Below are 26,500 nucleotides of genomic sequence, written 5' to 3' on the forward strand. Positions count from 1 at the left end.
ATGGTTAGCAGAGGGGAGTATTGCACCATGCTGACCTAATAAGTCAGTGTACAAGTGAAAGGAAGTGGGTTGGAGTCCCAGAGCCTGCAGTTCCATGAACTCATGGCTGTTGCAGAAGGGTCACAGATGTGAGCTGTTCGTGCGTCTGTGGTGACTGGTCTGGCAGTGCTGACTTGGAATAATTGCTGTAAGAGCCTGTGACACTTCCAGGCACCCCTTTGCTGATGAAATGACTGCTGCCAGCGCATCCCCAGAGGGGGATTACTCATGGACAGTCACTCAGAACAGTTACACTTTCCCCTGAACTGCTATTTTTGCCAAGAGACATAATCTATATATATTGTGATCCACCCTGCTGCTTCCCACTGCTTGTACCCTCCTACATCTGCCTGGATCTCTCAGTGACAGAAACTCTTTCTGAATACACAAAGTACCAGAGGAATTGCAGGGGCATAGGAGCTTGGCCATATATTACTCTTCTTAAAATAGTGGTCAAAAGCTGAAAGTTTCTCTATTGCATGGGAAGTAGATGCTTCCTGAAACAAACAGGAATTTACAAGCTCCAGATATGCAAAGCAGCCATCTCAGCCTAGTACTGAGGCCAATTCCAGGGTTGTTTCTTGGCTGTCATTAGTGAATTAGAGGGAGCTCTCTTGCTTGTTAGGGCTCACATCCCTGAACACCTGGCACACGGCAATAAAGCAGCCAAGTGAGGGCAAAGGTGCCACTAGAAATTGGCAGCTCACGAGCTTCCTGCTCATGTGGAAATGAGCCTGTGGATGATTCCAGTGGGGATCTCTGCAGCTTTTGCCAGGAGGAGCCACTTGTGCAGAAAGTGCCTGCGGCACCTAGAAGTTCTCTTTGATAGTGAAAGTCATAGGAGCAAGTGAGCACCTGCCTGTGAGTGATGCCAGGCTGTCTGTCTGTCCCTTGCAGGGACATGTCTCTGACAGCTGGCCCACAGCAGTGGTGCCCAACAACCTCCAGCAGTGGGCATGACACGGCCCCTGCTCCTGTGTCACAGAACATGACTGCTGCTTGCAGAGACCTTGTGGATGTGGCACTGGGGAAGGTTTTATTTAACTTTTTATTGGGGAGCTACATTATTGTATGAACCCAATAGCATTCTCCTAGTTGTGGTAAAATGTGTGTTGTGATACCTTCCTGGCACAATCAGTGAGTGCTGCTGTGCTGCAGCCAAGGCCGGACTGCTGCCAGCTCTCGTGCTGCCGGCTGAGCTTTGGTTTAGAGCTCCTCTTCTTCCATAAGTTAATGGCCTTGTCATGCTGCATGTTTGCTAGGGCAGCCTGTGAGTGTCACAGCCCTGTAGTTCACTGTGGATTCCTCAGATTATGAAATAGCCTTACCTGTGGGCTGGTTTACATCCTAAAAGAAACCTGAGGAGCCATCACGCTGTCATCTTCAGGAAAACAGCGAGGCTGTGAATCTGTTGATGCTGTCCCATCCCAAGGAAAGCTTCATTCACATGCACGATTTTTGGCTTGTTTGGAACTTGAGACCAGTGCTTGAGGAGGTGGTTTCTCTGGGTCTGCACTAGGGAGGGAGAATCTGCTTTTGTCCAATGGTGTCCCTTGCCTTTGGTGACAAATGGAGTGGCCACTGCTACTGGCAGATTCACTCCAGGGTTTGCTTTTGAATTGCAGATTTTTTCTTTCCCTTTACTCCTCCAAGGGGCTTGCTGCTTTATATGTCTTGTGTAGAGTGGGTCTTACCAGGTTTTAAAGGACGGTTGAGATAACATTCTTGTTTGGTGGAGCTGTAAATCCACTACCAGTTTTCTTCATGCATTGTGAATGCAAAGCTTGATAATAGATTTGTGGTGCCTCATCCTATGCTGAAACACAGCTTCAGCCCATCTGCTTAGAGATGTGCCTGCCTGGGCATTGCCTTGTGTCCTCCTGCTCTCCTTGGAGTCATCTGAAAGGGAACAGAAGCTGCTCCATCATAAATGAGAAAAGCTTTTGAATTGAGAAGTCAGCTTAAGGACTGTTTAATTTCTTTCACAAATTTGAGTTTTCACCTAAATAGCTATTTATAACTAATCCCTTCAGAAGTATAATTTAGGAAGGCATGGCTGGTGAGTAAAGCAGCCAGCCTGTTCAAGGGACATGATGAGGCTTGCAGGGAGGAAGAGGCAAGAAAGCCTTTCAAGTGGTGGTTGTCCTGTTGCTTTAGAACATGGTTTAAAAACCATTTCCACTCTCAGAGTGTGGGGGAATTCTAGGAGGAATTGTAGCAAGGAATACCTTACCACATCATCAGGATGGTTCAGTGCCTCAGTCAAGGCAACTGAACCCTGACTAAAAGTTGAAGCACAGAAAATGCTTTGTAAGAAAGTGAAAACACGAGGCAGACTTTTCTGGCTCCTACCAAATCTCTGACTGAGAAGATGAGGTGGGAGAGTCTCTGTGATGCATTCTGTGGAGAATGTTCCATATTCCTTTGCCAGAGAGTAGCTGGAAGTTAGCTTGTCTTTCTGGTATGATTGTTTTGACATCATTGTTTGGGTTTTTTTAGGTTTTGATCTCTCTGGCTGTGTAGAAAGCTAACCCATACTGCCTGGGGGGTTGTGCTGTCATGGTCAGGAGCTGTTTCACCATTACAGTGCATTGGTGGGAATGGCCAAAGAGAACCGCAGAAGACTTGCATATGAAAAAAAAAATCCTTCTCTGTCACTGGCCTAGGAGATCAGAGCAATTTCCAGAAGATTTTAGGAGAAGTATGAACACTGGTGCCCTGTGAGAGAACGTAAGCCAGTTTTTTCCAGTCATGGTTAGAAGAGAGGCTCGAAAATATGTAGATATGCTATATAAAATGTTGTTCCTGTTGACCAAGAGAGGGAGAAAAGTTTAGTTGTGTATTTTGTGATCTTTAACAAGCTTTCAGGTAGCACTGTGGGGAGGACCATTCAGGAACCTCAGTAGGCAAACGACCCAGTTTGCAGCATGGGCCTTGGGGGAGACTTCCTGGCCAGATTCCCAAAGGAAGGTTGTTGGTATGGGAAGTGCAGGCTGGAGCTTGCCCTTCATGCATACCTGCATGCAAGAGCGTAATGAGATTAGGCAGGTCACTACATAGCTGAGAGCTGCTCCCACCCAGGCATGCACTGTGTGTCTTAAGTGCACTGTTAAGCATCAGCTGGTGGCAGGGGCTGCTCTGGTGCCTTTGCAATGTGTCTTCATAGCATTTAATACTGCCAGGTGGATGTGTCCTGGACAATAAAATTTGTCCACCTGGATTGGGTAGCCATTAATATCTACAAGTCTGTAACCATCCACCTAAGATCATGGGGCAGGCAAAGGAAATAAAAAATAGCCATGACCACACTATTTCCTGGATGAAAGAAATCCAGGTATCAAAAGTCTGCAAAGTATCTATACTTGAAGGAATGACATCATTGATTGCTCAGTTTTTAAGCAGTTTCCCTATAAAATTAAAATAGAAATTGTTGGTGTGTCTGCCCTTCTAGTCTTTCCCACACCATTGGTGGGTTTTGTCCTTTTATTTTTGTCCTTTGCTTTGCTTGCTCTTACCTAACACCAGTCATCTTTTACATCCCTATACTTTTATTAATTGAGAAGAAGCATTTAGCCATCAGCAGTCCTTAAAGAACCTTTAACCCACATCTGCCAAGACAGCATCATCTTCGTTTCTGGCTCAGTAATCCCAGCTGTAACGTGAAAACCAAAGAGCCGCAGTCAGATGTTTATTTCTTTAGTTTCTATTCATGTGCATCATTCTTAAATGAAGAGACCCAAACAGGATCTACCCCTGAAAAGACTGTATTGTTGCCCTAGTAGGACATCCTTTCTGGGATTGCCTCCCCATCCTGCTTTTTCCTGAGACAATTTCTTCCCAATATTGTCACTGTCTAATCTTTCCTGATGTCTGTTGCCATCCAGCCAGCAGTTCCTGCTCTCGCCCAGATATTCGATCACTCCTTCCTTCTCAACCAAAGTCAAAAAAGATGGGCAATTTAGAGTTGCAGTTTTTCCACATCTCGAAAAGTCAATGTGCAGGCCAGCTGAAGAGCTAGTGCAGATGTCTTGAAAAAGCACCAGGAGGATGCTCATGTTGCACTCGCTGTCTTTGGCAGGCTCTGGCAATATTCAGACACCAACATTATGCAAATCCCGCTAGGTGCATTTCAAGGTCATAGTGTGTGTGAACTCAGGTTGCCTGCCTTGATTGGAATATCTGAGCCAATGTAAAGAAAGTAATTCCAAATCTGATGCTGGTCTTAATGAAACACACAATTCCATAAAGAGCAGAGCTAACAAAATTGCCTGATTGCCTGTGGATCTGTGTCCTGCTCCCTTTTGTGCCACAGTGCTCTCGGGTATCCCCCAACTTTCCCATTACTTGCATGGTCTCACCTCCACCTGGCCTTGCCAGCAGCAAGGTGTGTGTCTCTCCCACCCAGCCATACTTGGCTTTACCACCAGTGCAGCCCATGCCTGCTGAGGGTATTGCATGGCCCACATGTGCAGCAGATGTTCTTCCACATGGTGAATCCAGGACACAGAAAAAGTGCCAGGACATTGCCAGCAGTGAAACTGAAACGTCACCCGGAGGATATCAGCTATTCCTGCAACTGTTAGTAGAATAAAGATGTTCCGTGTTAACACTTCAGTAAAGAACTACAGGAATCATTTGAAGTCTGCAAAGCCTCCCTTAGTCTGAGAGATTTGAGTTCAATTTATTTAGTTACGGAGTTCAATTTATTTAGCTTATGCATGAGATTTTGGGGGGATTTACTTGTAGTCTCACTCTCTACCTAGAGGGAACATTTTTTCTCAAAAAACTTTTTAATTTTGTAGGAAAAAGTGTATCTGAACCTAGGCAAATGACCAAAAAAGGCAGAATATTTATATCAGTATAAGTATTTTTGCCACATCTGCCCTAAAGGCTTGATGAATTTGCTCTTGATGTCTTGAAATCAAGACTGGATATCTTGGTCAAGTTCCACTCAAGCAGTGTGAGAGTAAAAGGCTGGAAGGAGAAGTTGCTGATGGAGGAGCACTGCTCCCTGCTAGGCAGGATGTCCAGAAAGATGTCAGCAGGATTTCTCTCAGCCTCTCAAGCTGTGCTGAGAAGAAATAGCAGAGGGTGGTGGCTAGAAGTTCAACTAGATAAAATCAGTCTGAACACATATAATTTCCTAGAAATCTGTCCTTGCAATTCTCAGATGACATACTCATAGAGGGGAGCGCTGACTGCTGACATCTTGTTTTCTTTAATGCAGACTTAATCCAGTACCTGGGAAAATTGTGTGTCCTGGGAGTACGAAGGACAGGGCTGCACTCACGTGTTGCCTTCCCACCCTCCTGTTCTGTGACTCTGGGACCCCCTGTCCTCACTCTCTGTGACCCATTTGTTGACTATGGGGAGCAGGGTAGCAAGCCAGTAACACACCTGACAGCTTGTCATGGACCTAAGTTATTTGCTTTATCCAGTTGTCTGCAAAGGTCACAGCAAATTTTTCTCTTCTTGGGGCACAATTAGCCAGATTTGTTTCTGCATCCAGAGGGAGAAGGCTTTGTGGAGTCTCTGAGGTGAGCAACCTCCAGCATAACAAAATTCCCCAGAAGAGCTCTTTGGAAAGCATTGCAACACCATGGGATGCTCTAAGTTCATTGGTGTGGGGTATGAAGACTCACAGAGGAGGGGAAAAACACAGATTTGATTTTGTAAATAAAATCACATGCTTTCTGTCAGTGGCTGAAAAGAGACTCCCCTTTCACAGCTCCAGGAATTTTGCTATCTGCATTTTTTATTTAAAGTGAGGTGGGGGGAGAAAGTCTGAACAGTAAATATTTATCCAAGATGTGTGGTTGTTAATATGATCCAGTCTTCAGTCATTTTGAATGGTGTCACGATGACAGATGTTAATTCAGAAAGGAATAGATTGGACGATTTATGCCTGGAACACATGTGTTCCTTGGCAGGCTCCATGGATTACTTGCATAGTTAGAGCTGTCTGAGCAATTTGTAACATTTTCTCTGCCTCGAATCACCGAGGGCTCCAGGACAGGGGGTTGACCTATATCTTCAGTCTGCTATAATAAACACTGAGGTAACTAAACTCCCTGTGTGCTTTTATCTTCCTAAATTGATCTCTCCCCCTGTGCTCCGGCTGTGTGTGGTGCTTCTGGTTCTGCCCAAGAGGAATGGCAGCTTCTTTCTGCAGGAGAGAAGGATGCTCCTGTGTGCGAGCTGTGCATCCCTGACCTCCTTCCTCTCCTGACTGAGCAGCACCCCTGCCTCAACACTCACAGCTATTCAGTGCAAACACTTCTCCTGACAACAGGAGTGAAAATAGACCAAGCCATGTGGAGGCAGTAAGCAAGAGGGATTCAGGAAAGACCTGGCTTTTTTTAGGTAGTATTTCTATTCTTGCAGTTGTGATTTTATGCCATGTGTCTGAGGGTGTTTCTTCTCTTCTTAATTAAGACAGATTTGTAAAACTGTTAGTGCCTTAATTTTTATTTATTTACTTAGTCAGAGGCATAAAATTGGAGGAAAATGGCCAGTTTGTTGGGTGCACAAGAGCTTGGTAGGTCTACTTGGAAGTTTTTTTTATCTTGACCATCACTTGTATTCTGGCCATTTTTGATTAAATTAACTTTGCCGACACCTGACAAGGACAGAAAACAGAGGGCCTGGCCCAAGTACTTCTGTTATTTGGAAAAAACTCTTTAAATGTAAATGTTCTGTTTGGATTGCGGTTTATTTAAATTCTAATCTTTTAAGAATATTAAATAATCTTACTTAAAAACTCTTCTTCTGTAAAACACCAATTATTAATGCAAGTCTAGAAAACAAAGTAGGGCAGGAGCTTCCTGGCATCCTCCCAGTTTCTTGTTATTTTGACCTTTCTGCCTTCTCCTCTTAGAGGATGCTGAATAATTTGTATATATTCTATATGAACACTCAGTGAATATACAAATGATTTGGCTTCTCATTTCAGCGAAGATGCCAAAATAGGAGAAGACAGATTTTCTGTGTACTCTTGCTGTAAAAACAATGTAACAATTTCCCTGGAGTCTCACTTTGAGATAACTTCAGAAGGCAATGAGGGGTTTTAGTCCATAATTCTTCCTGTGGTGATCCTTTAGCTTTTTCTGTTAGTCTAAATATGCATTGTTTAATGAGTTGCTGTTTGTATTCAAACTCATGAACCAGTTCAGCTCCCCAAAAAAGACTTTGCTGATGGGTGTCCTCAGATGCCCTGGGATGCCCTTGTGCTTTGTCACCCAAGCCTGCAAAGACAGATTTTTAAATTTTTTTAATTTTTTTTTTTTTCTTCTGAGCAGGCATATGGTAGTAAGTGGAGCAGGTAGCTGAGCTTGTAGTTTAGATCATAGCTGGGATCACCTCATGTTTGCTGTTATAAGTGATGGGGAAAGTGCTTTGTCATTTTATTACACTGGCATCTTTGAGCTGATGTTTTCCGTGCCCCATGTTTGGCACAGCCGTAGAGTTCAGCTGAAATAACTCAGCTTTCTCAAGGTGAGGCTACTGAAAATGTACAGTTATATCTCTGTTAAAAAAAAAAAAAATAGTCTAAAGAAGTCTTCCCTCCTATTCTGCTGAGGTTGTCCAGATTTGAGAGTTCTGTGAAATCCCAGGGCTGGGTCTGATGTTTGCTGGGGGCTGTTAGGCGCTGTCAGTGCCAGCACTGTCAGTCCTGCTGTGGCTCCCCTGTCCTGCCTGCCTGCTGTCCTCCCCCACAGTGAGTTAGCTGGGATGCAATATCTGCAGGCATGTAAGAACCAAGTAGGATTTTCTCATCAGTTACTTCTCCACAGAGAGTATGGGGCAAGGGCAGCAGACCAGGGAGCAGGGAATATCTCCTGGACTCTCAGGAACCCCTTTTTCTCTTCCCAGCCATCTAGGCAATGTGAAGGAGCAGTAGCCTGGTCTGGGACATGGCAAGAGCGGGAGTGATGGGGACAGCAGAGAAAGGAAGGGTTTATAACTGGCAGGAAATTCCTAAAACACTGGCACTTGAAGACTTTTTAAAGTGCTGTGTGATTATAGAAATCAAGCTGCCAAAAGTTAAAAAAAGCAAAAAAATAACATAGCATTTTCAATGTTGATTCAGTTCTCCTGTGCAGATGTTATCCTTAATTACATAATTATATCCTGGCTTGCTTAGAACACAGCTGTCTATCTTGTGGAGAGGGAAGACTGAGATTTGGGCTAATTTCTATAATGTAAGACATTCAGCCTTGTATGAGTTGTTGTAGGAGCTGTAGAACATGTGGATAGCAGAGAGGAAATGCGAGGAGGAAGAATGGTCTGGTTACAGACACTGAGGGTTCCTCTTGAGGAGATGTTATACACACAAAGTATTGCAGAGATGCTCTAATTGTGAAAATATGGTTTGTATAACATTTAGATACATGGCAATATAAGAAAAATCTTGTGGGAAGATTGGAAAGTCAGTGTTCTCAACAGCAATCCTGAGCTGAAATTGCAAGACAGTCCCAGTTCAGCATGTGGATCTTACACTTTCAGCCCTGGTATCTTTTAAAAAGATGTTACATGAGTATGACTTTTAATAAACTATGTCATAAAAATAATAATGAGGGAGCTGGACCCTTAGGGGAATAATACACCCTGTATATAATGATGATACAGGGCCTATTCTTCTTTAGGATTTTTCTGAAAGTCTACATTCTTTTCATTGAAGGATAATTATTCACAGACAAAAAACCACAAAGCAAGCATAAGTTTTCTAAATCCATTCCTTTCACTAAAAACTTCCATCTTTCCTAGAGCATTCCAGAGCAGGAATATTTCTTCAAATTTTGGCTCAAAATCCAGCTTACATTTTGAACAAAAGTCTGTAGGACAGTCTATCCATCACCCAGTTTGTACATAGAAGACACGTCTACTGACACACCGTATGTGAGCCATCATTTATGCTTCAACTTGTGAAACAGCATTCATCAGAAAAATCTTCAGTTTTTCTGCAGCTCCTCTGACATGTTCCAAGTTCCATTTTCTTCACAGGACAATCTCTTTTTTGACAGCGTTTTGTTATCTTACAACTGTGAACCACATTTTGCTCTCAGTTACATGGATGAAACCATGAGAATACCTTTTTTTTTTTTTTTTTAAAGAGGAATTCCTTTTCATTTACAACATATCATAAAAATAGCTTTGCTCTCATGACTCCTTAAAGCTGGTCTTGGCCTTGTGCTGCTTAATCCTGTGAATCAGAAGACAGCAGCTTGTATTAGACCAGCCACACAGGAGGCCCACGTGTCTGTATTTGGGTTAGCTGTAGCACCCAGTTATGTAGGTCAAATAAAGCTGGAAATTCAGTAGGCCTATTTGAATATGCTTATCTGCTTATTCACAATATATGTTTGCAGGTAAGCAGGGCAGAAACTTCCTGACATCCATGGGAATGAGCACATTGCTGAGTTACAGCAAGCTGGTGTGTGACACACCAGTGCCACCCTCATGTCCCAGGTGGATTTTGTCACCACTCAAGTTGCTGCTTTCTGAGCTGGTGTCTGTGCACGGGACAGCTCCCAGTGCCGTGTGTAGCCAGGGTGCTGCGTAACTTCCATATCTGGCACGATGTTTAAAGTTTGCAGCTGCTGCTTGGAATCAGTTTCCTTTCTCTTGTGGTTTTCAACTTGGTTATCAAGACTAAAGAAACTTATCTCTAGCCAAGGTAGTGAACTATTAGCTCAGCTCTATCAGTGAAGAAGAAAATATTGCTGCTTTAAAGAGAAAAAAAAAGCTCTAGTAGTGCCATGTTTTGAGGTGCTTTTGTTGCCATCATACTTTGCTGCCCTTTGTTTGCTATGTATAAAATATATTTGGATTTTACACTGAGAAACATTAGTAAAAACTAATTTGTGGGCTTTATAACCTGTCAGGAGTTCTTTTAGGTGCTGTGTGGGAGGTGGGGCATACTAACAGGGGTATGGCCTGGGAAATTACAGCCAGTTGATTTTAGACTTGGTCAAGGGGAGGGTGCCTTGGGAGAAGAAACAAAACTGGTAAAAAATCAGAAGTATTGTGTTGTTGGGTAGTCCAAAAGCTGCATCCGTTTTGACAGCAGAACAAAGAGAAGATAAGGGAAAGGCTGGAGCAATGCTCCTACTTCAGGCAGAGTAAGAGCTTTTCAGTGGGGCAGATAAGAGTGGAACTAGTCTCTAGAGCATTTCTAAGTTCTAGAAACTGAAGATAGGTTCATTCCAAATGAATGCTGGTTGTCAGAGCCATGTGCAGAGGATGGTGAGGGGTTCTCCATAGCTTGGAGAAAGTTGGGTAAATATGCTTGAAGTGTGGGCTAGTGGGTCTGGCAATTGACCATTAACCCAGACTGCAGGCTCTCAGCACCTCTGTTCTTGTTGCTAAAAATTCCTGGTTGCTTTGATAATCAGTGCAAATGATGCAACTTCATTTATATTACCACTTATAGAAGAGCATTTTCTAGGCTTCTGTGTCTACTTGACCGCTGAGAAATGCAGCATTGGCAGATAAAATGGTTATTTTCTAGTGGAAACACACCTTCCACATCTAATCCAGTCATGCCTGAGCAGAAACCTTTCAAAAGCCTCTGCAGATGGATTGCAGTGGTTTTGCTGTACCTTGTTTGTGTGACAGTGAGAGCTCGTGGATGACGGGTTGAGAATAAACCACATTCCAGCCTTGGTGGGGGCAGAGATTCCAATTAACAATGTGCTCAAGGGCACAGTGAGGTCTTGTGACTGGTGCATCATCCCTTGACTTTTTTTTATTGCCTCATGTCCTTCTTCCTCTCCATTTCTGGTATTAGCAGAGTTTGGAAAAGCAGTAATCTCCATTTCCCACAGGCTCCCTCTCCAGTCTCTTCCTTTGGCTGCTCTGCAGCAAAGTATTGCATACCCAGACATCATGTTGCATGTAGCTGACTTGTCCCTGTCCCCTTCCCATCAGAGCTAGAAGTCTCAATGAGCTATGCTTCTTGTACTCCTAAATCCAGCACTGCCACAGAGGCGCAAAAGAGCATCTGTATCACCAGGATGCAATGGCATTACCTCTCATTTTGCTCAGTATATTAGAAATGTTGTTAATGTGGGAGACTCAGCCTGCTTCCAGTGGTTTGTATTTTCCACTGAGGTGCTTCTTGGCTAAGGCTCTCAGTTTCCATGTTTTATTTTAGCAAATGTTGTGATTTGCCTTGGTAAATCTGAGAACAGGGGATGGAAAACTGAATAGAGACAAAAAATAGTTTACAACTGGCTGTGCCTATTAGCCCTCAGTACTCTGCAAATGGACAGAATGAGGGATTGCAGCTGGATTGTCTTGTTCCTGGAGTTATTTGGTGAGCCCTGACATTTTTTATCCCTTCCTCCTAATCTGTTATCTTTGGTCTGTCATATCTCTACCAGTTTATTCCTGGAGTGGTGTCTATAGAGGTGGTGTCTCTTTCTGCCTCTCTTTCTGGATAAGAGACTGGCTTGAAAGCCCTGGCCTATCTAAATTATTTTGTGCTTTTAAAATACTTTCATCTAAAGTCTTTAGTGATGCCTTTGCAATTATACAATTTTGAAAACACTCCAAGATTGGTTAAAAATGCCATGGCCCTCATAGACTGGTACTTCAGTCATGTTCTCCTGTCTGCCTCTCTGTGATGCTTGTTTCTTTATGCTTGTATCATAGAAGCTTTATGCTTGTATCATAGAAGCTTGATGCTGCTTTTGGCAGCCTTTGGCACTGTGAACACTGATCTGTGACTGGGACTCCAGGTACACTGTAATATCAACAAGTAATAGCAGTGGAAGCTTAACACAAGCATGCACAATTTCCAGCCTGGACCCTCTGGTTTCCACCTCAGTACCAGGAGGTGATGAGGCACTGCAGGAACATTGCCAAAGTAGTTTTTCAGACTCATTTTCTGACTGTTTACCTTGTGCTCATCAGGACAGGACTTATTTCATTGTGACAAGCCCACCCTTAAGCACTGCAGGTTTAGCCACTGCAGCGGACAACAGAGGATGCCCCCAACCTCCAACTGAGTCTGAGCTCCTGAATCTGGCAGGAAAAGCGTGCCCTCCCTCCTAATGCCTGCTGCTCCTCGGGTCTCCTCCCAGCCAAAAAAAGGGACAGCGTTCCCCGATGGGAAGTAATTGCTTTGGAAACCTCTCTGCACATCTGGGTCCAATCAGGCTGAAGATCAGCAGCGGTAGCGCGGAGCCTTGGCAGGGGCTGCGCTCCCGCTCGGGGGCTGTGTCCGGGAGCAGCCCCTGGGCCCGTGGGGCTGGTGCTGCGCTCTGGAGCGTGCCAGTGACAAGCTGCAGAACAAAACCACTGCTTGAGGAGGGAGCTCAGGACTGCAGGGCTTGGAGAGCCAAACCACAAGGCTGGGATTTCAGTAATTGTAAGCCAGGAAAACAGGTTTTGGTTCTTTAGCCCTGCACAGGGCTTTGCCTGCTGTATAGGTAGAAGCGAGAGCTGCCTGCTGAGACTCCGTGCTCCTCCCTACAATTGTTTCAGAAACTACAGCGGGAAAACTCACCAAAATGAAAGACTACCCCAGGTGTCCCTCAAAACTAATCTCAGGGCAACTGCCCAGAAAGGTTAAAGGGATGAACACAGAGCAAATAGAAATGAGACAGAATGGAGAAGCCAGAGCAATTTCAGAGCAGTGTGATAGCCGAAGGAAATGGTTGAGGAAATAGCCATGAAGAACAACAGGAGAAACAGCCAAATAGAGGGGAGTAAAGCAGACTGGTTGTATTTCCAACTAGGGATAGGTACCCACATTTATTTTGCACTGGCATTGAACTAGCTGAGAGGAGCCCAGGTGTGGTCTTCATGGTTCACGCAATGCTGGGAAAATGGACAATGGTGATATGTGTGGTTATTTCTCTCCAAACAGCTCCAGCAGCAGCAAAGAATAAAACTCTCAAATATTTATAACTTTCCTTCTTTTTCTTTTTTAATTCTTTTTCTATTTAGTGTTTTGTGTGTAATCTAAAAGCCATGTAAAACCTATTTAAATCCCAGAACTTATATAGAATCTCCTATGGAGTGTAAGTCCAAACAAAAGGCATCTTCTGTCCACTTTAAATAGCTTGCAGACCTTTGGCTTGAATTGTTCACAAAATTTGTGCAATGCCATATTTAGAGTTGTATGTGAAATCATAATTGAACTTATAAATTTATTTTAGTTTCAAGGTCACACACTATTTTTCCAGGGTGTGCCTGCTTAAGCCCATGATAAGATGGTTTCACTGAATGAGTAGCTGTTGAAGATTTTTGCTTATCATCTTCATTTTTGTGAGACCTGGAGCATGCTTAATGCAAGTGGAGTCTGTGACCATTTTTTTTTTTTCTCCCCCTCCTTTCCTGGAACTGAAAGGCCTCTACTTTATATGTGCCCTTAGGAAATTCCAAAGGTTTAATATTTATCCAATTTTTAATGAATTTTCACAAGGAGGCAAAACCCAGCTGGCATACCAAATCCCTCAAATCCCTTGGTCAAATGGATGTTGGACTTTATTAATATTTGTAAAGTTTTTTTCTGTTTTTTTTAAATGCTGGGATCACTCAGTGGCTGAAATGTCTTATAACAGAAAGTGTTAGACTACTTTGACACCAGGCATTCTTTCTAATTCTACTATGATGAAAGAATATGAGTGATAATTCAGATTTTTTTTCCATTTAGCATCCCAAAGGAATACATTATTGAAATGTGAACTTAAACCCATGGGATGCTTGCCCTGGTTGTCAAAAGTGTATTATGTTTGGGCAGTTTAGAGGGGCCACAGATAGCAATGGGATTTGGCTTTCCTAGATGTTGCTTTGGATGACGGTGTGCACCCTCCTCAGGTTTGCTCTGTTAATGCCTTTTCTAGCATCTGAACCATCTGCCAAAGTTTCAATTTCAGGATATGAAATTCAGCAGCTAAAGATATCCTTGGGATTGCTCCATAAGAAACACTCTGTAAGGTGTTTAGCAACACGTGGAGTGAGTTCACAGGAGCTGAGCACAGTACAAGGAGTGTGTGAAATGCAGCAGGCATTGGCTGAGGCAGAATTCCAGTCTGTAATTACAGGGGTGATCACTACTGGGCAGAGGAAGCTCCTGAGGATTTTGCAGTGGATAATCAACATTTTCATCTGTGCCTTGAGAGCAGCTGTAAAGTCACTGCTAAGCTGCAAGCAACCCAAAACTGGTGTATGTAATGAATTCCAGAGTGTGTCCTTTTTATGTAGTGTAGTGTCTGTTTCTTGTCATGGAGATCTCAGGGAAGATGGCTCAATGCTGCAAGAAGGAGGTGTTCCCTCAGATTATCCTGCCCAAGATGCTGGTCAGCAGATTAAAATTCCTTCCATCCTCCCTGTGCCTTGCTCTGAATTAACCCAAACAGAAGTGAGAAGTTGGAACGCAGTTGCTCCCTGAGTCCTGTGAGCACAGAGCCTCTGGTTATTTTGGGGGCACTCTGCTGTACCTGCTGACCCCTGGAAAGGTGTCAGTGATGGGAAGCAATGATGCAAAGGCAACAATGAGCAAGGATGGGAAGCCATGTGGCAGAGTGGCAAAAGCCCCTCCCCAGGCACGGCTCTCTAGGAGTGCAGCACACATCAAGGCCACTGTTCTTCCATGTTTGCAGAGTGAAAGCTTGAATGGGGTAAAAATAATAGACATAGTTGTTTCTCCCCTTGTACCATGAACATTCATGACTGTTTACAAGGCAAGGTGATACCTCTGTAAGTTTACAGCTTAATTCACTTAAAACCTAATGGGAGGACGAATCTAGGATAAAGTGGAAAGCATGTAGCTCACACTGCAGGTAGGGCTGTACAGTCATTTTCATCTCTTTGAATGTTCTTAAAAGCATTTGCTGTCCAATGGTGTATCTCCTTGGAGGCAGGTGGGAGTGATCACAGGATGTGCTGGAATGCTTAATCCATGGATCAAACCAGCTGCCAATTAGAGTGAAAAGAAAGCACCAGGGAGGAGGCAATTTGTGCTGAAGCCCTGGCCTGTCTCTTGCTCACAGTTACTATCTAGACTGGCTCAACTGCATCAGCCCATGCTGCTGCCACCTCTCCAAGAGACACAGGTCTCACACAGTGTTACATTACTGCCCTGTGGCAGTGAGCAGAGACAATGGCAACTGCTGCAGTAGTGCATTTTAATATTATTGTTAACATAAAATGATAGAAATATTTTTTCTATTTTGTATATAATTCTGTTTGTTGTTTTATCTTTTGTTTCTTTTTTTGTTACCAGAGTGCCTCTGATGGCTTTTGGAAGTCAGTGGCAACCCGTGTCCCAAGGGAGCCTCATGAGATACGTATCCTGAATCCCTACTTCATCCAGGAGGCAGCTTTCAGCTTCATTGGACTGCCTTTCAACAACGGCCTGATGGGCAGAGGGGTACGTATAGAGCAAAGGAAGCAAAACCTCAGAGAAGGATGTTACACCAAGCAGCAGAGGAGGCTTACACTGTTCTTATGTTTCCTTTGGGCCTCCACTGTTGGACACTGAAAGGGAGGGACCTTGGCTCTGTTACAGTGGCAGCTCTCAGACTCCTTCAGGTCCAGGCAAGAACTTTCCTGCTCCATGGATTTTGGGGGGGATCATCAACACTTTAGCAGTGCCTTGAAAGCCACAGTTGCATCCCAGGCTTATAGTAGAGGAGGGTAAAGGTTTGCTTTCTGAGGCCTTTGGTAAGAAATTCTGGTCTTATCCCAACACCTTTTATATGTAAAAGCTCACAAAAGAAAACAATGCAAACCACAGCTTCAGCTCATATTTATTAACAAAATTCCTTAATGGTCATTCTCATATCTCTCACCCACAGTGCACCTTTTTGGAGTGTTAGTGTTAGAGTAGGTGGTGACTTGGGTTTTCTGGATTATCTCACATTGCAACACTGTCCTCAGAACCTATTTATATTTGCTCTACGTAATATATCAACCATTAGAGTAAGTATTACTTGGGTGGGTAAATTGCTCATGTACACATGTGATATAGTTGCTGATAGAGACCACACGTGACATTTTTGGGCACATTAGCACAGCTGACAAACCCAGAGAGAAGCACTTTCACTGGACAAGGAGTGCATGGTCTGCCCCTGGCACTGTCCCTTCATTGCTATCAGTGCAGGAGATTTGCTATGTCACAGCAGGGATTTGGACTACACAGAATAGTGCCTCATTTTCCATGCTCTAATTATATCATGAAGATTTCTGGAATATTAGAGACTTTTATTTTGTGCAAGTCAGATGGGTGGGTGCCTGGAGATAAGATGTTTCCTTCTCAAAATGCAAAGTGCAAGATGTGCAGACAGATTCAGCCACATGGAATGGGCCTTTTGAAAAATGCACTGCTGTGTACAGAAGCTGTCATGGGATTATGGGAACTCTGGATTTTTGTTCTGTGCACTGAAGGTATCTAATTGCAAATATTCCAGTCAGCTAGGAATTAACTTACTTCACCTCTCTGCATTCTCCAGAACTTACAATTAGAACAATGTGGTCTTGATGTGTCTTCCAGAAAATCAGGAGTGCTGCCTCAATAAAGGACAAAAATCATCATACTTTATTTTTCTCCAATTTGTTTTTATTTTTAAACACATTATTTTAATACACAAGTTATTACTTAAACTAAAAGGAGAAGAGAGAATCCGGAAATGAAAATGCTGTGAACTGAAGTTTATGAGGTTTTGATAGGTTGTTTAACACACATCAGATTGGGAAATGAAGGCATCTTAATTGAAACCTGATGTTTCACTTCACAAAAGTCCATTTAAACATTTAAAAATAGTTTATGATCCTTTGAGGCAAGAAGTCTTTGCCCATGACCCCTAGCAGACTGTGTGAATTGTAGTTTATTCCTCCAGATGGGGCTCTGCAGGTGCCTGTGTGGGGCTGAGATGTCAGCGTAGCCTGGGCGGTCTGTGCAAGGACACTAATACAGGGATTCTGTCAGAGTTTGAAAACAGAGAGTGTTCCTGGCCTGTGGCTACAATTTTACTGCAAACATCAGCTATGGACTGCTGTCATGGAGCTCTGGGGCTTCACACTTTAGTGAATTCTGCTGCACCACTGCAAAGTTTAGAGCTTTGTAAGAGCAAAGGCTCCAACAGGAGCTATTGCTGCCAGGGTGAAGAGGGAAGAGTCTGAGTAAGGCCCTGGTGATAAAAATTCGCTACATTTTTTTGCTCAGATTTTAAATGGCAGGAGTGGAAATCGGAGCCTGTAGACCGAGAATCCAGCTCTTGTTGAAGATTTGTGAGAGATCCAGCCAGAGAAGTGGGGCAGCAAAGAGGATTGTTCCAAATCTGTGTGACCCAGCAGCTGCACAGCTGGTTGGGTTTGGGGCTGTGCTTTAACCATGAGCGATATCTTGGAAAACTTTACTCAAGAAAGAAGCATGTGAGCATGGAAAAGGAAAATGCTGAGGACTAGTGAGCAGAAAGACAGCAAGCAGAGTGTCTGGGTTTTTCCTGGGAAATGGGGCTGGAGGCAGACTGGTGCCCCCGTGCTGCAGTGTGCTGTGCTGTGTTGGGCAGGCTGCACACAGGAGGATCAAGGCTGGGGATGCCTTCGTAATCAAGGCCAACACTAAATCCTCATAAAGAGCAGTAATATTCCACTCTCCTTTGGTTCTGATGCCTAAATAAACTTCAGTGCTTCTCTTGCACACCACATATGGTAACAATGTGCTGCCAATTAACTTTGTAATTTGGCGGCTTTTTCAGCAAGGTTGAGCAGAGCTAGTAAAACAGTTTGGGGCTGATCTCAAAGCGTTTTTCCCAGGATTCAATAAAGGGTGAATGTAGTAACATCCTCTGCTTTGATAATATAATTTGGGCCAGATGATCCTGGGGTATAGTAGTGGGGTACAACTCAGATGTGCATTTTGATTGCACTCATGGCAGTGGTAGCCAAAAGTCTTAGCAAGGAGCAAAACTCACACCCACAATGAATAGTGACTTCTCTCTGGGACTGGTAGAGCTTTTCAGGAGTTTTCTTCAGTCCTATTGAAGTCTCAAGAGTGGGAGAGCTGTTCCACACTTTATGTGGACTTCTCTTTCTTGGGATAAGCTCATCATAAAGAACAAACTTTGGGCTTCTAGCAATGTCTGGAGAAAAATAACTGTTAATGCCTGAAGATGATTTAGAAAAAAAAAAAAAAGTAAAAAATATATATAGTAATGATCCTTTCTCTGATTAAAGAATTCTGTTAACTTGTGGGTATGGGGCTGGCTTTCTCACTAGCCAAATGTGATTTTTGTTCAGGTGGAAGTTCTGTTTCTACAGCTCTTTGGGGCTTGAAACCAGAAATCACTGGTATTGCAGCTGGTGGTTCAAGCTTGCAATAGCCCCCCTTACGCTGCAGGCATTTTACTGGGGGACAAGCATGAGCATCAGCTCAGAGGTGTCACTGCTGGGTGCACAGACAGCCCTAGGGATGTCACTGCTGTGGTGCCTTTGGCTGTGTCCTGTCAGTAGCTCTCAGAGCCATTGGAGCAGTGTCTCTGGCTCCTCTGGGAGCCCTGAGCCTGGTGTGAGGTGGAAAGAACACTTCAGGTGACACAAATGATCAGAAGTCTGAGGACTCCAGTGCAGACTGCAATGTTTGTTTCTCTCTCTGTGATGGTGCTGTGCATCCATGGATCTGTTTATGATTTAACCCAACTCTGGAAACCTTTCGTTTGTTCATATACTGGAAATGGTTGAATCTATAAACTGAAAAGATAAAGCATCCTTCTTTGGACTTCACCCAGCCTCAGCACTAACCTGGTGAAGGAGGAGCCATGTGCAGGAGGTGTTACCAGGCTGATTCAGGCACCCAGCCATGGATTAGCACCTCTGCATAGTGCTGACAGCTCAGGGATTAACCTCTGATGCTGGAGTGTTAGCACGTCCTGGCCAGGGCTTCTCATAGCAGCTCTTAGATGGTTTTTCCTGTGGACAGGCAGCCTTCCTGGAGGTGCTAGTGGGGATCCTTTGCTCCTTGGACAGTTTTCAGCTCCCTTGTCTCATCATCGTGACCTTTTCTCTCGTGGGTTGCCCAGGTGTCAGCAAACTTTGTCTCCTGGGCTGCTATTACTGGACTATGACTGTGTGAAGGTTGTGTCTTGGAACCTGTTGGGTCTTTGTGGAGTAGAAGAGAGGTGGGGGTGGCAGGAGCAGAGCAGTCTTCCACTTAATCCTTTCCAGGTATGTGGTTCTCCCTTTTTTGCACCCCGATGGCATCTTCTAAGGCAGGTAGAGGGACAGGTAAGGGGCCACTGCAGCTGCAGTCAGTTAAATGTAGAGACTTAGTGTCACTGTAAAACTTTGGGTTTGCAAGGCAGCACATTTGCTGTGTGGGCTGGGCTGTTCCACCCATTGCCACTGCAGTGGGATCAGTCCATGAGCTGCTGGGAAAGGAGAGGATGCTCAGACAAACAAAAGGTAAATGCACACCAGCCTCTTCTTGGTACAAGCCCAGCCACCTGCTTGTGCACATGAGAGATGACAAGGAACTGAAGGGAGTTTGCTTCTCATGAAGAGTAGACCATGAACTCCCATTTAGCATGGGGTGAGCGTGCTTATCACAGAGCAGGTAGACTGTAGTAAAGTCATGCCCTTGCTTGCCTTCTGTTAAGTCCTTAGGTCCTTTGGAAGTACTCCCTGCACTGCACAGAAATCTGCTTTATGGCAAATGGTGAATCAGAATTTGTGCATCAGGTTAGATGTGGTCAAAAATACTTGGACTGGGCTTAGGTGTTCAGGAGCTCAGCAGGGAAGTGGCAGAAGGGAACCTGCTGGGCTGTCCTGTCTCCAGCCACCAGCTGCTGACCCTTCCCTTTGCTCAGCTGCACACAGGCAGTCCTGCAGGCTCTGTCCCACTCACAGCAAGGGATAACCAGGGAAGGAAGGGCACTGAGATGCTCTGCTTTGTCTTTTGAAGCCCACTATTGCAGCTGTTTGTGTCCATGGGTGGAGGCAGCTGTAGGAGCAGCAGTGTGCATTGTAACAAGGACCACTGCAGAATGCCAGGCACTTGCCTGCTCACAATGAGTGACACTAAATTGCTTTCCATGCCGTATTTCCACACTTTTCAGCTAAAGGAAACAAAGGGTAGGTTTGGGTTTGCTCCGTTGCAAACATAAAGAAACAAAATGGAAAGATAGTGATTGTTGTGTATGTTGTGATGATTTTTATGGTTTTGTCCTGTATTTCTTTTGTTCATTGCTATTAGGTGATCAGGTCTATAACTGATAAAACTAAGGTAGGGATTTTTCCCAGGTAAGCAAATATTTGGGGTTTTCCTTAAGTTATTTAATATAGTAGTCAAACCATTTAGAATATCCAGGTGCATTATTGTTTGTAGGGGGTTTATTCTTCAGTAACACTTACCCTTTTATTGAAAAAAGTAACAATTGGAATAGTCTGAACAATCCAATAAGTCTTACCCTGAACTAAGTAAAATCCCATAAATAACTGGAATTCATTTAACATATTAAGGGAGTCAAATATTTCTAAAAACAGATTTACAGCAGTCATTTCCTTCCAGTGCAGCAGGCAGTGACACAGGAATGACCCGGGCATGGAATGAAAAGCATCAAGAGCTTTTCACATGCAACAAGCAAAGAGCAGTTCCAGACCTGGTTCAGTCACCAGCACTGGATCTTCAGCACAAGCCCATGAGGTAATGGGCAGCCTCAACAGAGTCCAGGGGAGTTCCAGTGTTCTTCTCTGCTGACTGACTTCTTTCCTTATGTAAGTAGAAGTCAGTCTTTAAGGCCTCTTCAGGGGGCAGAATGAAAGATAAAACATCAGTGTCTTGAGGTGAAGCCTTTTGTCTTCCTGCCTGCAGCAGAGAACAGCATAGGAGCAGTTAGAAGAACCTGTCCTATGTCTGTACTGCTAAAGGCATTTCTGGTCCCCTTACCTGGTGGTGCAAACTGGCTGTGTTTGCATTGCATGGAGCTTGCTGTGGTCCCTGACACAGCACAAGACCAGAAATCTTTGCCTCTGTCACTTTTCTCACCACAATCCACCATGCATGTGCTCACCTTACCCATGGAGGGCAGGCACCCCTGGAAGGAGCCATGCTCCAGAGGCTCAGGCAGGCTTTCTCCAGCACTGCTGTGGTGACGTGTCACTCACCACTGCTGTGTTTTCTGCCTCTGTTTGTCACATGGCCTTTTAGTGTCATCCCTGGCTCATCTGTCAGTCTGCTGTGTTCTCTCAAATGGGACCAGGCAAAGGGCTGATCTCTGGGGAGCATTATATTAGATATTACATTTTCCATATGTTTGGTCTTAGAAAAGCAGGCCAAGCTTGGAAATGTGGACTTTCAGTTCTGGACACGTTATCCAGTGAGGTTGCCCTTGTAGTTGTTTACAGGTGCTGGAGAGGGGATGCTAAGCCTGGTACCCCCATGGGCCCCAGCCTGGACAGAAACCATTGACACACAGCAGGCAATGCAGAGCTTGCAAGGCCAAGCTCAATGCTTGTGGCAGAGAATTGACAAGGGGAGAGGGCTGCCAATGACTTCTGGGCTTTGCCATCCCCAGCTCACACTGCTTGCTGGGCACTACTTCAGGTCAGAGACTCATCACAGCCACATCTGGAGCAGTGGTCATGTTGGACCATCCCAGGCAGCCCCATGGTCTAACCTGCACTGGGCAGTCTCTGTGCAGCTGGGAGGCATCCCAGGAAGCTCCTGCCTCGGCACTGGCTGCTGTTGGGCTGTAGCTCTTCAACCATTTGGTTGAAAGCAGCACTGCTTGGTGATACAGGAACACCCCAGCATTCAGAGGGTCATGAGCAGGAAGACAGGCTTTGAACTGGTCTAACACTATATTATTCCTGAGGCAAGATGGTGGAATTTTGGGGATTTTGTCTTAGCAAAGGCCTCAAATAACAAGAGGCCTGCTCAGTTGTTTGAGAGAGTTTTATTTTCGTAACTCAACACAGGAGGTGTGGTGGCTGCTTTGGTATGTCTTTGGGGCACGGCACAAGGGTGTGTGTGTGGTGAGATAGCACTGACGCATTGTGCAGGGCATAGCAAGCCAGATTTGGCACAGCCATGTCCGTGATGCCCAGCTTCGTTTGGTGTGACCTGTCCCCCAGCATGGCCCATAAGTTGTATACAGTCCTTTAGGTCCAGATTAGAGGTTAGCAGCTGATGAATTTATGTACAATCAGAAAAGCCTGGGAGCTGTGTAGATGCAGCCAGGGAGTAGTTATAGCCATTTCCTCTCTAAGACATGTCTCCTCTTATTTGCCACTTCTTTGCTAAGAGGAAAGGAAGGGAGAGCCCTTTCCCTTGGACCTGCAGAGTGCTGCTCTGTTGCATTCTCTGCAGCACAGCCTGGGACACGTCCTAGATCCTACAAGGTGTTGTCTTTCCCATGCCACAAGCTGAGCATGAGACAGTGCTTCATTTTCAGGGGGAAGGAATAGCAAAAGCTCAACAGGCTGCCACAGGAGAAGAAGGCTCAGTTTCTGTAGCTTAAACCAAATCAGGACCAAAGAACTGTGCTGATGTACTAATGACACTTAGTTAACCAACAGTTGTGCTTTTTTTATACTTTTGTTCAAGACAGCTCCTTTTTCTTCAAGACTGTAATTGCCCAGTTAGTGTTTAATCCCTCTGATTAAAGGTTGCTCCTTTTTTTAAAGAAGATAAACACTTTGGAGCAAATGCCCAGTTACCTCTGTGTGATCAGGGCACATGTGGGTGCACACACACTTTGTACCATGCTCTTCTCTTTGGCAGGTGCTGTTATCCTCACCATTTACTATGGGTGGGCTCTGCAGGCACCCCTGTGCTGCCCTGACAGTTACTGCCCTCAGTGAATAGCAGGGGTGATAATCTTGACAGTATTTTCAAGAGGCACCTCTGTAGCCCACAGGATTCTGCCTGCAGCAGTGAGATGTGAGGCTGCATCTCACCAGTAAAGGCTGCAGAATTCTGTCTTCAAGGGGGACACATATTATGCTGTAGCTACGGCAATGTTGGAGGGTGCTAACATCAATGAGGTATAATTTAATATAAAACTGTCATCAGATCATCAGTTTCCAAATGTGATTTAAGGGCAATGCAAAACTCTTTTGCTAAGGATACCCTGTGAATTTCTGATAGTTGTAGGGGCCAAATCAGAGACATCTACTACAGTTCAAGATGTTAGGAAGGTAGGTAGTCCCTGGTATTTTAAATATTTTTGAGAGATAGCAGGTGGTACTAAGATAGTGGCATCTCAGGAACTACTGAAGAGCAGAAGCAGATGAAAAAATTACCTCCTATTTTCCCATAAATACCATTGGATGTATTACAGAAAGAATAAAGTCAGATATTTGGCGACCAAAGGCAAGTTCACTTTCGATTTTTGTCTACTGTTATTCTCCAAACAGAGTACGCCTGGAAGAAAGTTTGGCAGTCCTCCCGTAAGGTTGGGCAGTGTGATTAATTCTCTGTGGTTTGCAAGACTCACATTAGAAAGTTAGCTCTTAAATGTTGACTTGGCCAGTGAAATTCCCTCCAGGCAAAGACCCTGTGTCTCCCTTGAGCGGTAGCGTGGGAATGGGCCCAGTGCAAGTGTGGGTGGTGTTAACACCATCGTGTTCCCAGTGACGACACAGTCTCGAGGATGTAACCATTTACTCACTGTGTTTTGGACACTGTAACTACAGCTCTGCTGAGGGAAAGGGCTTTGTGGCACGTCCGCTTACCAGCTGATGCAATTCCAGCCACATACAAATGTCATCTTCTATGCAAAACATAAAGCTGAGAAATCAGAATTAAAACTGTCATGTCTGGAAAGACAGGATGCTCTTGGATATTTTGAAATTTGGGGCAATGTTCTTATCCTTGCCTAATAAACTTTTTCCATTTTTTTGAAACCCCTACTTGATATTTTTTGGCCGCCCATGAATTAACAGTTTACAAAATTAACTAGAATAAAACCAGTATTGTTTTTGTGAGTATCAACTGAAATTAAGCAGCAAGAACAAAATTACTCTGCTGTTTTTCCCAACATCTAGAGCTGGAACAGGAGGATGTAGAAAGATGTTGTCATTTCAGATGTGCTCTCTTACTGTTGTGCTGTAAATATTTGAACTTAATGTCTCAATGATTTAGCCATAAGCAGTTTTTGCCCATTTGTTTTCAGATTAGAGCAATTCTGGTGCACTGTAGTGGAGTTCTACATAGCACATGAGTTGTGCTTCCAGCTCTGCACTTCTCAGCTGGGATATGGGTGGCATTCTTTGCTTGGAAAACATGGTTCTTTGGACTGGTCAGGCAGTCAGAAGTGGGCAAGGTCGTGTGCTGACAAAACCAAGTTCCTTTGAATGAGAAGCAGAAACTCAAAACATTGTTCCCAACGTTTTTGAACATGCAATAGCATTGCTCACCAGTTCAGGGTGAACCATTGTAAATGAAAAATATAAGTGTGCACTTGGTTTCTACATCTCAGCTAAGAGCTGTCACCCTTGGTGACTGTCTGAACATGTCCTCTGAATTCAGGATATTTCCAATATGGCCAATGTTGGATACTCTACAAATGAAGATGTGTGTGCATTTCTCAGCCTCTCCCTAGCCCCTGGGGCAAAGTTGCCTCTGGATTTATCCGGCTAAAGGGAAGCTAGGAAAGTCAGTGAGCTAGGATTTTACACTGGAAGCAGTTTGTTGTCCCAGCAGAACACACAGGAGGAGTTGTAGCTGTACAGCACTGCTGTCACAGGGCCTTGGCAGAGCCCAGTGAAATGGGAAGGGTTGAGGCTGGACTTGAGTGCAAATTGCAGGTCAGCAGATGGGAAAGGATAGTTGGGGTGTCCCTGGATGCTGCCACCCATCTCTGACTGGCTTCCCACTGCTCCTTGTTTTCCTGGTGTGTGATTCAGAGGGAATAGCACAGGTCAGAGTGCCCCTTCACTGTCAAGGTGCCCCTGATCACTGCCTGATCTCCTCTCCATCTCCCAGAGCTGTTTAACAACCTCAAACTTTTGCCATCAGTAAAATAAGGGGTGTGTGCTGTTCCTCACTTTTGCTCCTGTATGGTGACCTGTTTGGGATGAGTATTCTTCCTTAGCCTAGCTGGAAGACAGTAATTTGCATTAACATTGTAATCCACTATCTACATCTATTTTAATTTCAGAAAGCTAATGTATCCAGTGTGATTCATCTTCCAGCTCATCTGCTGCCCTGTTCTCAGGGCAGAAAAGTTGTGGAAGGGGACTCTGACCATTTGCATTAATTTCTTTACAAGCTGGGAGGCTATCAAACCTGCAAGCTGGCAGGTTGAATGTAGCCAAATACCACATTCCTGATTTTCTGCTTAGTAGCAGCAGTCTCCCCCTGAGCAGAGACAATAAGAGGAAATCTTTGATGATAAAAATGGCAACCTGCTAATGACTTCCATTCCTGCTTTCTCTCCTCTCAGAACATCCCCACCTTGGGAAGCGTAGCAATAACCATGGCGCTGCACAACTGTGATGAGGTGGCGGTGGCTGGGTTTGGCTATGACATGAGTTCACCCAATGCACCGCTGCACTACTATGAGAACATCAAGATGTCTGCCATCAAAGAGGTAGGGAGCACCTGCCAAGCACATCCTCCTCCCAAGCCCGCTGGCCACCTCGACTCCAGAGCCTGACTGGGATTGTGATGTCAGCTTACAGCTTTCCTGTGTGGATCAAAACACAGCTCCACCCATGCATTTGCCTGTAAACTTCTAGACATTCTCCCAGGCTCAATATATGTTAAAAATGGTTATTACTGCTGGGAAACGTTCTCTGGAATGTGTATATAATGTAATTTCCTCTTTGAGTGGCAGGGAAAGGATTCACATAAATGTTTACTCAAGAAGTGTGAAAGGGAGCAATTCTGCTCTGGGGTTGAAAAGATGTGCCCTCTCCTGTTTTTTGATCCATTGTATTGCTCTCTAATCCATAGGGTTCTTTTGCGAGGTGATCCCCTCCTCAGGCCCTGGGAAGGATGGGGGAGATCAGCCTGTGTGCCTGAGCTCTCAGCTGACTGTTCAGCAGCACCTCACTGGTGTAAACACACCCAGGCTCTGTGGAGACTGCTCTGTAAAAACAGGTCCACATTAAACACATTTTCTGCTACTGTCACAGGGAGGCAAACAGCATTTTTGGAGGAACAAAAGCTTTCATATTGGTATAATGCAGCAGCATAGACGCCTTAAGGTCTGTCCATTTCCTGTACCAAACTAAAGCAAACTTGGACACTGGTCAAAGCTTCTATAGAGGGAAGGTTTGCTGCTTTTTTGGGAGAGCTCCTTCTTTCCCAGCACAGATGTGGCCCAGGTCTTCCTAAGATTGCTTCTCCCTCTATCGTTCTGGATAGGAAAACTTGCTCTATCCTACTCCACACTGTGAAAAGTTGTATTGTTCATGAACAGTAGCTGCCTCCTGGCACCTGGCATTTGTTCACCTCAAGCATTTTACCATTGATTCAGACCAGGAGGAAAGCTGGGAAGTTGTG

General features: G+C 44.5%; 1 protein-coding gene and 1 long non-coding RNA gene across 20 annotated transcripts in view; one reads left to right on the top strand and one right to left on the bottom strand.

The window, feature by feature from the left end:
* ST3GAL3 (ST3 beta-galactoside alpha-2,3-sialyltransferase 3) overlaps positions 1 to 26,500 on the top strand; it is a 182,491-nt gene that overhangs the window by 140,319 nt on the left and 15,672 nt on the right. For 16 of the 19 annotated variants that reach the window (XM_086902321.1, XM_086902320.1, XM_086902319.1 and 13 more), the window contains 2 exons: positions 15,275 to 15,421; positions 25,437 to 25,583. In XM_086902321.1, the coding sequence (XP_086758447.1) occupies positions 15,275 to 15,421; positions 25,437 to 25,583 (294 nt within the window). The remainder of the gene's footprint in view (positions 1 to 15,274; positions 15,422 to 25,436; positions 25,584 to 26,500) is intronic. The other 3 variants (XM_086902328.1, XM_086902336.1, XM_086902335.1) reach the window with 1 other exon arrangement.
* On the bottom strand, positions 20,772 to 25,479 carry LOC147651689 (uncharacterized). Its single transcript, XR_015290520.1, has 3 exons — positions 25,399 to 25,479; positions 23,725 to 23,779; positions 20,772 to 20,854 (listed from the first exon to the last, which is right to left on the bottom strand). It is a non-coding gene; the product is annotated as an uncharacterized LOC147651689 (long non-coding RNA).

This window comes from Cyanistes caeruleus, chromosome 9 (genome assembly GCF_971803275.1).
Source record: "Cyanistes caeruleus chromosome 9, bCyaCae1.hap1.1, whole genome shotgun sequence".
Classification (NCBI taxonomy): domain Eukaryota; kingdom Metazoa; phylum Chordata; class Aves; order Passeriformes; family Paridae; genus Cyanistes; species Cyanistes caeruleus.